General features: G+C 41.0%; 1 protein-coding gene across 2 annotated transcripts; it reads left to right on the top strand.

Annotated features, from left to right (window-relative positions):
• The first annotated feature begins 2,170 nt into the window (after positions 1 to 2,170).
• Positions 2,171 to 13,520, top strand: LOC132762006 (opsin-5-like). Of its 2 annotated transcripts, none has more exons than XM_067463207.1 (4): positions 2,171 to 2,358; positions 4,290 to 4,583; positions 9,251 to 9,582; positions 12,900 to 13,520. In XM_067463207.1, the coding sequence occupies exons 2-4, from the start codon at positions 4,334 to 4,336 to the stop codon at positions 13,239 to 13,241; spliced, it is 924 nt and encodes a 307-aa protein (XP_067319308.1). In that variant the 5' UTR covers positions 2,171 to 2,358; positions 4,290 to 4,333; the 3' UTR covers positions 13,242 to 13,520. The 2 variants fall into 2 exon arrangements, with proteins under 2 accessions (XP_067319308.1, XP_060611005.2); XM_060755022.2 differs by having other exon boundaries at positions 2,171 to 2,499.

The following is a 13,520-nucleotide window of genomic DNA, read 5'->3' as shown; positions in this document are numbered from 1 at the left end:
ACATTTAGATACCTCCATGAATGCATATGGGAGTCAGTTTTAAAAAGAGTAAACTTCCGCTGGATGACATCTTGTGGATTTCTAAAAATCCTCTACAAACGAAGGTGTCAGGATGGCAGGGAAGCATTTACCAGGACTGACAGGTCTGTGTTTGAACTTGCTGTCAGGTCCTAGGATCTTTTGCCCCACTTATTCGACCCGCATTTTGATGCTGCCCTTGTTGTTAAGTGGACTTTCTGACCTTGATTTCTGTTACCCCAGCTGTGTACTCTATTTCTTTTTTGATTAGTCAGATCTTTGAAAGATTAAATGTTTTAGTTCTCTATTAAAATAAATCTAGTCTTGGCTCATCATGTGTTTGTTGATTAAACTCTTCCCCCGGTTACCAGGTGAGAGCAACCTGGACACAACAGGCTCTATATCTCATGCTATCCTAAAGTCAGGCAGGTTTTCTTTCTTTGGATGGTTCTTGTTGTCTCATTCAACTCTGTGATTCTAAAATTCTGTGATTTGATGGTTCTCTTCTTTGGCACAATCAGGAAATAATTGGGCATTTTGTCTGAGAAACAAGCCCAACTGCATTTAATGGGATTCATATACAAGTAGGACAACCTAGGCTTCTGCTATGAGAGGTCTAATGTGTGATTCAATAGAGGGTCAACCCAGAAAAAGACTCTGGACTTTGCCTTGTAAACCTTTTATGCCACAATTCTAAATTTAGTATTTTACAAATTTACAAGATTTACTTCTGAGTAGATCTATTTAATAATGTACCCCAGTACTAAATACTAGGTCTGCTGAACTGGACAATAGGAGGATTGGTCAGTGAGCAATCAGCTCTTGTTCCTTTTAATATCATAATTCTGCATTTAATACCATAATTCTTCTTTCACCTTCTAATCAAGGTGAAAGAAGAAAGTGCAAAAGCTGGGTTGCAGTTAAACATAAAAAACCAAGATTATGGCAACAAGAATGATTGACAACTGGGAAATAGAAGGAGAAAACGTGGAGGCAGTGACAGGCTTTGTATTTCTAGTTGCAAAGATTACTGCGGACGCAGACTGGAGCCAGGAAATCAGGAGACGCTTACTTCTTGGGAGGAGAGCAATGTCCAATCTTGATAAAATGGCGAAGAGTAGAGGCATCACACTGGTAACAAAGATCCGCATAGTTAAAGCAATGGTATTCCCCATAGTCACCTACAGATGTGAGAGCTGGACCATAAGGAAAGCTGAGCGAAGGAAGATAGATGCTGAGAGTGCCTTGGACCGCCAGATCCAACCAGTCCATACTTCAGGAAAGCCCGACTGCTCATTGGAGGGAAGGATATTAGAGGCCAAGATGAAGTACTTTGGCCACATTATGAGAAGAAAGGAAAGCTTAGAGAAGACAATGATGCTGGGGAAAATGGAAGGAAAAAGGAAGAGGGGCCGACCAAGGTCAAGATGGATGCATGGCATCCTTGAAGTGACTGGCTTGACCTTGAAGGAGCTGGGGGTGGTGACGGCCGACAGGGAGCTCTGGTGTGGGCTGGTCCATGAGGTCACGAGGAGTCGGAAACGACTGAACAAATGAACAACAACAACAATTCGCATTATATGAATGCATGACCTTGAAATTAAGTGAACAAACATTCATTTTACCATTTTATATAGGTGACACCATTTTTTACTATGCCATTGTATATAATGGAACCTGATTATCCTCATTTTTGGTATCCATGAGGGTCCTGGAACCATACTCCAGAGGATAGCAAGGGACCATATCAGCATGAAATGGGGCATACTGAATGAATTCCTTTGGTCAACTATTTATTTAGTGAGCAACATCTCACTGAAATGGGGGAGAAGGGCTACACTATATTTTTCTTATTAGATTTTATCACAACTCTTCATTCAAAGAATTCAAGACAGTATAACGCTATCTCCTCTTTATCCTTTCTATACTATCTACCTCCTGTGAGGTAAGTTAGATTTGGAGACAGGGACTGGGCCATGGTTACCATGTGAGCTTCATGGCTGAGTGAAGATTTTAATTCCGTTCTCCTTAATAACCATCCAATATTAAATTAGTCATTATCCAGTAGGAATTTCCTACATGTTCTAAGAGAGCCTGCACTGAGAAATAAGAGCTGTTAAGCAAAGCACTGGGAAAAGAGGATGGTGTTAGAGGAGAGGGTGGAGGCTAGAGTGAGATCTTATAAAACAGTGAGTCTCTGGCAGTGCCGGATTTTCATTCTGTCTGTCTTCCACTATATCATCCAGCCCTAAACTCCTTCAGCCCTACTGAACTAAGAAAGACCAGTTCTCCAAGATCCTTCTTCTCCAGAACTGTTGCCTTTGCAACTTAAAAGCTGAGGTGATTGTTTTTAATTTACAGAGTGATTTGCCATTATCTCAGTATTGCCTTCCCTTCCACAAGGGGACATGGAGGAGCACTACATCTCCAAAGTTCCCCCAATATGGGATTATGGAATGGGTGTGTTTCTTCTGATTATTGGTAAGTTCTACGTTTGGAGTCCTCTATAGCTGCACAGAGATGAGTAAAGCTGTTGCAAGGTCAGCAGTCACTAAATGGTCCCTAATTCGGGAGCTAAAATAGATTATTCTTGTTTTGCTACTGTACTGTTTAACTATATTGCTTATAAAGTATGGGTTGAGTGTGCTATGTTTATTAGTTAGTTCATTTATCAGAGTAACTGGGACATTTTTAAGATGCATATTCAAATTGCAAAATGTTATGCTTTACCAAAAACTGCACATGATGTGGAAGTCTCAGTAAAATTCAGTTTTTTTTATAAAGAAAAAGAGATATGTTTTGTGATATGCAGTTTGGAAAAGTAGTACAGTACAACAAAATTATACAATTTTGAAATATGGCCCTTCTCATGATATTGCTATGTACAAAAACGCTTATATTCACAATCAACAAATGGTTGTGATATAATCCTGCTTGTAAATAAACATATGTACATTAGAGAACTGTGAATTATACACAATGCAATTGTTGGTACTGTTCCAGTACCAATATCGGAGCCCCTAGTGGCGCAGTCAGGGCCGTAGCCAGAAATTTTTTTTGGGGAGGGTTGACAATTTCGGCGGGGGGGGGGGGGGGGGGTTGAAAATTTTGGGGAGGGGGTTTGAACATTTTGGAGAGGGTTGAAAATTTGGGGGGGGGGGGGGGTTGAAACCTGCCTCCTAGCTCACGCTGAAGCCAAGAGCACAGCAGGGGGCAGAGCAGCCTTCAGTAGCCTGCAGCTCCGCCCCTGTCAACCACCTCCACCAAGTCTGGCCTCCTTAATGAGAGCATTCAACACACACACGCCCAACTTGGTTGCTTCACTACATCGGCTATTGCTACAAGTAATGACAGTGTGAATAAATTGTCAATATTTGCCTGAGATAGTGCTTGCAGTTCTGGAGGGACTCTTAATTTTTTGCATCTCATAGACTTAGCATGGGGATTGGGTTAACCAGTTAAAATTCATGAGTAAACCAGGTTTTTAAAAAAATCTGAAACATTTCGGGGGGGGGGGGGTTGAACCCCTAAAACCACCCCCTCGCTACAGGCCTGGGTGCAGTGGGTTAAACCCCTGTGCTGGCAGAACTGAAGACCGACAGGTCGCAGGTTTGAATCCGGGGAAAGGCAGATGAGCTCCCTCTATCAGCTCCAGCTCCTCATGCGGGGACATGAGAGAAGCCTCCCACAAGGATGATAAAAACATCAAATCATCCAGGCGTCCCTTGGGCAACATCCTTGCAGACGACCAATTCTCTCACACCAGAAGTGACCTGCAGTTTCTCAAGTCTCTCCTGACACAACAACAAAAAAAAGTACCAATATCCAGGCGGAGGCCACTAGGGGCGCTAGAGAGAGAAGGGTTGTCCATTTTATGGGGAGGGAGTTGAAAGAGGAAAACCATTTCCCCGTTTTGCTGGTTATTTACCCTCCCCCCTTCCAATGTCATAAACAAGGGTTGTTTCCATGACAGGGTCAAAAGTGGGGGGAAATAACAGGAAAATGGAGGAAATGGTTTAACTCTTTCATCTCCCCCCCCCCCCCCCCAATGGACTATCCTCTAGCTAGCTACCTGCATTTTTGTGCCCTTTCACCCTGTCCTGTCCCCACCATGTGGTGAGGGTGGAGGGCGCACAGAGTGCCACGAGGTGCCCTACGCGCCAGCCAGCAAAAGGAACAAGGTCAAGGACTATGAGAAAAGGTCCAAGTGTACTACAGTGAATTGTTAACATTATTACTTCTAAACCATGCTACTCTTTTTCTTCTTCCAGCAATCTTGACTATTCTGGGGAATTCAGTTGTTCTAGCAGTAGCTATGAAGCGGTCCTCCTGCCTCAGGTCACCTGAGCTCCTCACAGTCAATTTAGCAGCCACAGATCTTGGAATGGGACTCAGCATGTATCCGCTGGCCATTGCTTCTGCCTGGAACCACGCTTGGCTAGGAGGGGAGGCAACCTGCATTTACTACGCTCTGATGGGCTTCCTTTTTGGTGTCTCCAGCATAATGACTTTGTCTGCAATGGCTATAATCCGTTTCCTTGTCACTTTTTCATCAAAACCTAAGAGTAAGTAAACAAAGATGCAACAACTGAAAAGTTTCAGACCTTGTCCAACGTCTTCTATTCTAAAACAAACTTTTATTCTAAACAAACTTCTATTCTAAAACAAACAAAGGAGGTAATCAGGGAGACATTATTTCCATTCAGCATATTGCAGCTAACAATAGGAGCAGATGTAGAAATAATTGTAGATGCAGCCAGGCATGTAGCCGGGGGGGGGGGGGGGGGGGGCTTGGGGGCTTCAGCCCCCCCCCCAATTCTCATGGTGGTCCGCGAGAAGGCCTTACTAGTACATTATTTAAACTGTTATGTTTATTCATATCATGATCTGATCACCATGCTCAATATATCCCATATGCATGGGGGTATTGGGGTAATGATACAAAAGGTTTGCTAGGCTAGACCCTCTTTCACTCAGACTCAGCCCCCCCCCCCCCCCAAATCAAACTCAGCTCCCCCCGAAACAAAATCCTGGCTATGGGCCAGGATGCAGCTGTTCTTCACTAAATGAACTGTAACCTAAAATATAGCAAAGGTTAAGGGAAAATGAATATAGGCAACTCAAATAGAGAATTTGCACATTATGTAGCAGAGTGTTTGAAAAGCATCTATTCACTTTGCATTGCCTATCCACCTCTTGTATCTGAATATGCAATCCGATCTACAAAGTCGCACTAGGAATGATGCAGTAAGGCAGCTTATTAACTTATTGCACATATACCTAGATTTCAGAAAAATAGTTTGTGAATATTTTATACAGATTATTTTATTCATTAACTGTACTTTTCTAAGCAATGTTTGTCAGTCTTGTAGCTGTAGTATATTTCGATTTCAGTAATTCCTCTGACAAGGGTTCCCCATGGCATTCTCTTAGAGAAACTAATAAAATGTGACCTAGGCTATGCTACTGTTAAGTGGACTGGGAATTGGGTTGACTGGCCAAACACAAAGGGTGCTTCCCAATGGCTCTTCCTCATCCTGGAGAAAAGTGACCAGTGAGGTGCCACAGGGTTCTGTCCTGACCCCAGCCAGTGACTTGGATGATGGGATAGAAAGCATGCTTATCAAATTTGCAGATGACACCAAATTGGGAGGGATAGCTAATACCCCAGAATCTAACTGGTTATAACCGGTTATGACCATAACTGGTTAGAGAGCGGGACCAAAATTAACAAAATGAGTTTCAACAGGAAGAAATATATGGTATTACACTCAGGCAGTAGAAATGAAGCACACAGATATAGGCTCACTCTATTTTGTTTTGGTCGGACCTCATCTGGAATACTGTGTCAAATTCTGGGCACCACAATTCAAGAAGTATATAAGCTAGAACAGTGTTTCTCAACCTGGGGGTTGGGACCCCTGCAGGGGTCATGAGGGGGTGTCAGAGGAGTCACCAAAGACCACAAAAAACACAGTATTTTCTGTTGGTCATGGAGGTTCTGTGTGGAAAGTTTGGCCCAATTCAATCATTGGCAGGGTTCAGAATGCTCTTTGATTGTAAGTGAACTATAAATCCCAGCAACTACAACTCCCAAATGTCAAGGTCTATTTCCCCCAAACCCCACTAGTGTTTACATTTGGGCATATTGAGAATTCGTGCCAAGTTTGGTACAGATCCATCATTGTTTGAGTCCACAGTGCTCTCTGGATGTAGATGAACTACAACTCCCAAAACTCAAGGTCAATGCCCACCAAACCCTTCCAGTATTTTCTTTTGGTCATGGGAGTTCTGTGTGCCAAGTTTGAGTCAATTCCATCGTTGGTGGAGTTCAGAATGATCTTTGATTGTAGGTTAACTATAAATCCCAGCAACTACAACTCCCACAGGACAAAATCAATACCCTCCCCCAATCCCACCAGTATTTAAATTTGGGTGTATTGGGTTTTTTGTGCCAAATTTGGTCCAGTGCAGGAAAATACATCCTGCATATCAGACATTTACATTATTATTCATAACAGCAGTAAAATGACAGTTATGAAGTAGCAATGAAACTAATTTTATGGTTGGGGGTCACCATAACATGAGGAAGCATATTAAGGGGTTGTGGCATTAGGAAGGTTGAGAACCACTGAGCTAGAATGTGTCCATAGAAGGATGGCCAAAATGATCAAAGGTTTGGAGACCATGCCCTATGAGGAATGGCTGGGGGAGCTGGGTATCTTTAGGTTGGATAAAAGAAAGCTGAGAGAGGACATGATAGCCATGTTTACATATTTGGAAGGATGCTTCATAGAGAACAGGACATGGAACAATTGATTCAAATTGCAGGAAAAAGGATTCCACCTAAACATTAGGAAGAACATCCTGATGGTAAGAACTGTCTGTCACTGGAAGATGCTGCCTCAGAGTCTGGTGGAGTTTACTTCTCTAGAGGGTTTTAAGCAGAGGCTGGATGGCCATCTATAAGGGTTACTTTGCTTGTGTGTCCATGCACGACAGGGGGTCGGACTAGTTGGCCCTTGTGGTCTTTTCCAACTCAGATTCTATAATTTTCTGACTGCAACTCAAGGATAACCACCAATGACATACTGTGCTGGTGTGATTGTGTGCTGCTAGTAGAATCTCCTACACCAGACAGCCTTTTGCAGAGGAGCCAGACTAAATGTGCCAAACGGCTAATGGTCACCAGCAGCAGTGGAGGGAGAGCTCAGTGAAAAAAGAAGCGGCACCATAGCCAAGTCCTGGGCAGAAGGAGGCACAGTTTTGAAATTTTTTTTAACCATGAAAACAAGATAGTGTCAAAAACTAAAACTCTCTGGTCAGAAGGCACTCAATGATCTCCTGGGACAAAGTAACAGCATCACCAATAGAGCCACTTCAGTCTACAGAGACATTATCCATTATTTCCCTAATCTGTCAACAAATATGAATACACAATAATGTCCCAGAGACTTCAAATGCTTCAAATACATTTGACTCCCCCAGAAAGGGGACCACGTTAATTTGGCCTGTGGCAACAGGGGTAGCACTCTTTTTCTGACAATAGCACTAGACAGGCCCACTTGGGAAAGAGAGATGGGGAATCCAGCTCTGGAGGAAAAAGCAGCACAGTCACTGGTATGTATCCCTGGACCTAGGAGCCCCGGTGAAGCAGTGGGTTAAACCCCTGTGCCGGTAGGACTGAAGACCGACAGGTCGCAGGTTCGAATCCGGAGAGAGGCGGATGAGCTCCCTCTATCAGCTCCAGTTCTTCATGCAGGGACATGAGAGAAACCTCCCACAAGGATGATAAAAACATCAAATCATCCGGGCGTCCCCTGGGCAACGTCCTTGCAGACGGCCAATTCTCTCACACCAGAAGCGACTTGCAGTTTCTCAAGTCGCTCCTGACACGACCAAAAAAAAATAAAAAATAAAAATCCCTGGACCTGTGGGGTGGGTGAGGTGGAGTGGTTTAGCGGTTTAGCCCACACAGTAGTTAACCCCCAAAGCCATGCTGTCATGGCATGAGAAGTACCCTCTCAGGGGGGCAGCAGATTATATCAGAAGGAGACTTGAGCAGGATTTCGGCCTTTGGTCCCCCAGGCGGCCTATCTATTTGGCATGGAAACATTTCCAAGAAATTGTGCAGCCAGGGTTGAGAACACTCCACTTATAAATATCCTCTGGGGATGGAGCAAAAAACAACAACAACAAAAAACTAGGAGAGTACAGGCTTATCTACCACTTCTCCTACACCCCGGGGGGCATAGGTCAACAGTGATATTCCTGCAGTATTCTGCTCAGTTCCTTTGATACAGCAGTACAGCTAGTCAAGTAATGCACATCTGGGGCCCTTATGGCCAAGTGTGCCATTCAACAAGTTTTCTGGCATTTACTGGTCCACCCGGTTGACCATTGCTTATTGGGCTTTGTGCTCCAGAGACAATGGTATTATGACATGGCAATGTCAATGGGCTGCTGAATTAGTTATTCTGCATTTGAAACCTTAATTTCTTTTCTGGAATGGGCTGTAACTGCATCTGTAGACTTCCGATCTGTAGCACACTATCGGAATGACTTCCTATTTATGGAAGGTAAGGAGGGTGGGCAATTTGTTAGGATGCTGAAGTCCTTCCAGACCTTAGCATGGGAATTTGGAATTTCACCAGTTATGGTGAAGATGGGAGAGACTTCCTTAGTATACTTGGCCACACTTTTGGATTCGGTGACCAGAGTCTCCTGCCAAACCGAGAAAAAACTTGGCGGTTAGAGATGTAAGATCCAATGGGTTACAGGAGAAAAAAAAGATAATCCTCAAAGGAGTTCAATCCCTTCTTGGTCACTTAAACTCATTCTGCAGGGTGGTAGCACCAGGCAGATCCTTCTGTGCATGCTTGGCCAGGGCCACAGTTGAGGAGGATCCTCCCATCACCATATTTGGAATTGAAGGATTAAGGAGGATCTCTAGTGTATGAAATCTAATTTTAAAGTTATTTTGCTTTTTATGATGCAAGATGTTGTGACTCGAAGAAAGAAAGTCTGGCTACTAAGTCCAGCTATAATTTTCTATTTTGTCAAAATATTCACATCTTCAAGTCAACTGAAACTGGTACTAGCTTCTAGAGTCTGCAAAGACGGTATTGAGAGGAGATAAATGAACATCAGTGTAATTTAGTACAATTTCTTATATGATTGCAATGCTGCTGTTTTATAACATTTGTTGACTTTGCTTTCCTCTTCTCCATAGGGCATAAAATTAACAGGAAAGTGATGCATATTTGTATTATGCTGATTTGGGCATATGCAGTACTTTGGGCCATTCTGCCTTTATTGGGCTGGGGGCGTTATGGCCCAGAACCATTCGGCACATCTTGTACTATAGCATGGGGCCAGTTTCACAACTCGCAAAATGGATTTTCCTTCATTCTGAGCATGTTCATTCTCTGCACTATCCTGCCAGCAATAACCATCATCATGTGTTACTTGGGAATCGCCTGGAAAATTCATAAAGCTTACCAAGAAATACAAAGCTTAAACAGAATTTCAAGTTCAGCAAAGCTGGAGAAGAAGATGACACTGGTAAGTTTATGGATAAGACAGAGTGAGTGAATGTGATTGTGTAAACTCGGACAGTTACCTTATATGCACAGCGTGACAGCTGCTCATTCAAAATGTTGAGTAAAGTTTCAGTGTACATATGGAAGTGATATATTGGATTGAATTTGTATGCTTTCATGTACGAGTTAGATACTCTTGAGCTGCATATTACTTCTACCAGATACGCAAGAAGTCTTTAAGGCAGAGCTTTCCTAACCTTGTGTTGTGAAACAGTAGTGTGTCATCTGTAGTGTGTGTGCTATGCAAACATGAGAAATTTCTGAATCTATGTGAAATAAACAACATCAATTTGCATGCACTTTTATATGGCAAAAATGCCGATTAGGAGCCCCCCCAGTATAAGCAGATTTTTTCAGCCCCTTTTTATACTGAAAAATCCCCTCCTCAGCTTATACTTGAGTCAAAGTTATTTATTATTTTACTCTGCTGTTATTATTACATTTATTATTTTACTCTATTACATTTATTATTTTACTCAATTTATTATTATTTTTATATTTATTATTTTACTCTATTATTATTACATTATTTTACTCTATTATTATTGATATTATATTTATAATTTTATTCCATTTATTATTATTATTCCATTTATTATTTTACTCTTATTATTGTCATTGTCATTGTGTTTATTGTAATTTTATATCGTTATGTATTCACATGTTTTATGTAATTATGATGTTGTTTATTGTCTGTGTTTTTAGTTTGCGTTTTCGGTATTATTCTGCTGTAACTTCTTGTTTGGGCTTGGCCTCATGTAAGCTGCTCCGAGTCCCCATCGGGGAGATGGTGGCGGGGTATAAATAAAGATTATTATTATTATTATTATTATTATTATTTCTACATTTACATTATTTTACTCTTTTTATTGTTATCACTTTGATATTTTACGTTATTATTACATGTACTATATTACTGTTATTATTACATTTCCATTATTTATTCTATTATTATTATTATTATATTTATTTCATTTATTATTTTACTCTATTATTATTGGAAGGATACAAGCACATTGAAGAAGGTTAGAATAATGGTTTAATCAGAGTTGAACAGTCTTATCTTAAATTCCAGTTTTATGGAAATATTAAAAATATTTTAACCTATTGATTCCTCTATTAATGTACTTTTTATTGGTATCTATTTTTATTTTGAAATTTACCAGCTGCATTTCCCACCCTTGGCTTATAATATAGTCAATATGTATTCCCAGTTTTTTGTGGTAAAATTAGGTGCCTCGGCTTATATTCGGGTCTGCTTATACTCGAATACATACGGGTAATTTAATTCATTTGATTTAGCTTGAATATCTTGAGCACCACCTTCAGGTTGTTTTATCCCCATACGTTTCGTTATTACAATTTAAGTATGTGTCTGTATCTCTTACAAAGTGTTGGTTTAACCTCTGATTTGCTAGACAATCTGAATTAGTATGTTGCAAAATGATGCCTGTCTAAAACTGTGTAACCATTATGAAATATTTGGAAAGCTCTGCTTTAAGGTACGAATTTCCCAAGGCAAATACTTTGTGTACCACCCTCTTTTTTTTTGCAAGATATAGGCAAAATAACAAATAATTTTTTTATTTGGTGTGTGTTGGAAGAGGGGTAGTCTTATACGGCGAGTATATACCAAACTCTATATTTAACTGGAAAAGTTGGGGGTCGTCTTATACACCCAGTCATCTTATATGCCAGAATATACGGTACAATGTTGCAAAATTTTGCCTGTCTAAAACTGTGTAACCGTTATGAAATATTTGGAAAGCTCTGCTTTAAGATATGAATTTCCCAAGGCGGATACTTTGTGTACCTCCTTTTTTTTTTTTTTGCAAGATATGAAAGACTTTAGGCAAAATAACCCCATGTTTTATAGGACTTTGGCATGAAATAATGGATATTCCACTGAAACACGGTATCTTATAACAAAGTTGTTTTTAACATCTGATCAAAAATTATTTTGTATTATTCTATACTACTAAAGAGGTTCAGATATATTATTATTATTCTATACTACTAAATTATTCTATACTACTAAATTATTCTATACTACTATTATATTATTCTATGCTACTATTATTCTATACTACTATTATATTATTCTATACTACTATTATATTAAGTTCTTGTGGGTCTTTTCGGGCTATATGGCCATGTTCTAGAGGCATTTAACCTATTGATGGGTGACGCCTGGCTCGAGAGCAGTACGTGTGAAAAAGATCTTGGAGTCCTCGTGGACAACAAGTTAAACATGAGCCAACAATGTGATGTGGCAGCAAAAAAAGCCAATGGGATTTTGGCCTGCATCAATAGGAGCATAGTGTCTAGATCTAAGGAAGTAATGCTACCCCTCTATTCTGCTTTAGTTAGACCACATCTGGAATATTGTGTCCAATTCTGGGCACCACAATTCAAGAGAGATATTGACAAGCTGGAATGTGTCCAGAGGAGGGCGACTAAAATGATCAAGGGTCTGGAGAACAAGCCCTATGAGGAGCGGCTTAGGGAACTGGGCATGTTTAGCCTGAAGAAGAGAAGGCTGAGAGGAGATATGATAGCCATGTATAAATATGTAAGAGGAAGCCACAGGGAGGAGGGAGCAAGCTTGTTTTCTGCTTCCTTGGAGACTAGGACGCGGAACAATGGCTTCAAACTACAAGAGAGGAGATTCCATCTGAACATTAGGAAGAACTTCCTGACTGTGAGAGCCGTTCAGCAGTGGAACTCTCTGCCCCGGAGTGTGGTGGAGGCTCCTTCTTTGGAAGCTTTTAAGCAGAGGCTGGATGGCCATCTGTCAGGGGTGATTTGAATGCAATATTCCTGCTTCTTGGCAGGGGGTTGGACTGGATGGCCCATGAGGTCTCTTCCAACTCTTTGATTCTATAATTCTATGATTTCTCCTGACGTTTCGCCTGCATCTATGGCAAGCATCCTCAGAGGTGAGGACCTCACCTCTGAGGATGCTTGCCATAGATGCAGGCGAAACGTCAGGAGAAATGCCTCTAGAACATGGCCATATAGCCCGAAAAGACCCACAAGAACTTAGTGATTCCGGCCATGAAAGCCTTCGACAATACTGCTATACATATTATCCTATACTACTATTATATTATTCTATACTACTAAAGAGGGTCAGATACCTTTTGAACTTTCGGTTAACTACATCTGCAACATCAAATAAGAACTGCAAGGGCTAATCATTTAAAACACTTAAATATATGAAGAAAAATTAAGAACCAATGACTAATCATTCAATGTGGTGGTGTTTTCTCCCTACAGATGGCTGTGTTGATCAGTGTAGGTTTCCTGGGAGCATGGATCCCATATGCTACAGTCAGCTTCTGGTCAATATTTCACTCCAGTGAATCAATACCTTACATTGTTACGTTATTGCCGTGCCTGTTTGCTAAGTCATCGACAGCCTACAATCCTTTCATATACTACACTTTCAGCAAAACATTCCGGGATGAAGTTAAGCAGCTTCAATGTTGTTCTGGCCACAAAGCTCAAGAAAACACGCAGAACTCCATCAATATCAATGTATCGTTCATGTGGCAAGGAGGGAACAATATCTATCTTTCAGCCCGAAACGTAGATTTTGAGGATATACCAGAGCAATAGACAGCAGCAACTGCTTTTGATTCAGAAGCCTGTAAACCGACTGCATTGCTCTCAGGATTCCAATGAAGAATTTCAAGATCTCTTCAAAATGAAGAAATAAGATTTTTAGAAGTACCAGGATACATAATAAATGTGCGTTGTAATGCCAACAATCCTGACAGAGGAAGTAACAATGAAGTGAACTGAGGTTTCCATATACTTTTAATTTACTTTTATTTTTATGTTAGACTCTATGGTGAGTTTGGCCATCAAAGACCGGGGCAGAGGACTCCACAGCAT

Source organism: Anolis sagrei, chromosome 1 (assembly GCF_037176765.1).
Source record: "Anolis sagrei isolate rAnoSag1 chromosome 1, rAnoSag1.mat, whole genome shotgun sequence".
NCBI lineage: Eukaryota > Metazoa > Chordata > Lepidosauria > Squamata > Dactyloidae > Anolis > Anolis sagrei.
The sequence above is the reverse complement of the archived record's forward strand: the minus strand, read 5'-3'. Positions and strand labels throughout refer to the sequence as shown.

Excerpts from the sequence above, each read along its gene's own strand:
- LOC132762006 (XM_060755022.2), top strand. The coding sequence starts at position 2,427 with ATGGAGGAGCACTACATCTCCAAAGTTCCCCCAATATGGGATTATGGA. Across the intron at positions 4,584-9,250 it reads TTTTTCATCAAAACCTAAGA|GGCATAAAATTAACAGGAAA; the intron begins GTAAGTAAACAA and ends TCTTCTCCATAG. Across the intron at positions 9,583-12,899 it reads TGGAGAAGAAGATGACACTG|ATGGCTGTGTTGATCAGTGT; the intron begins GTAAGTTTATGG and ends TTCTCCCTACAG.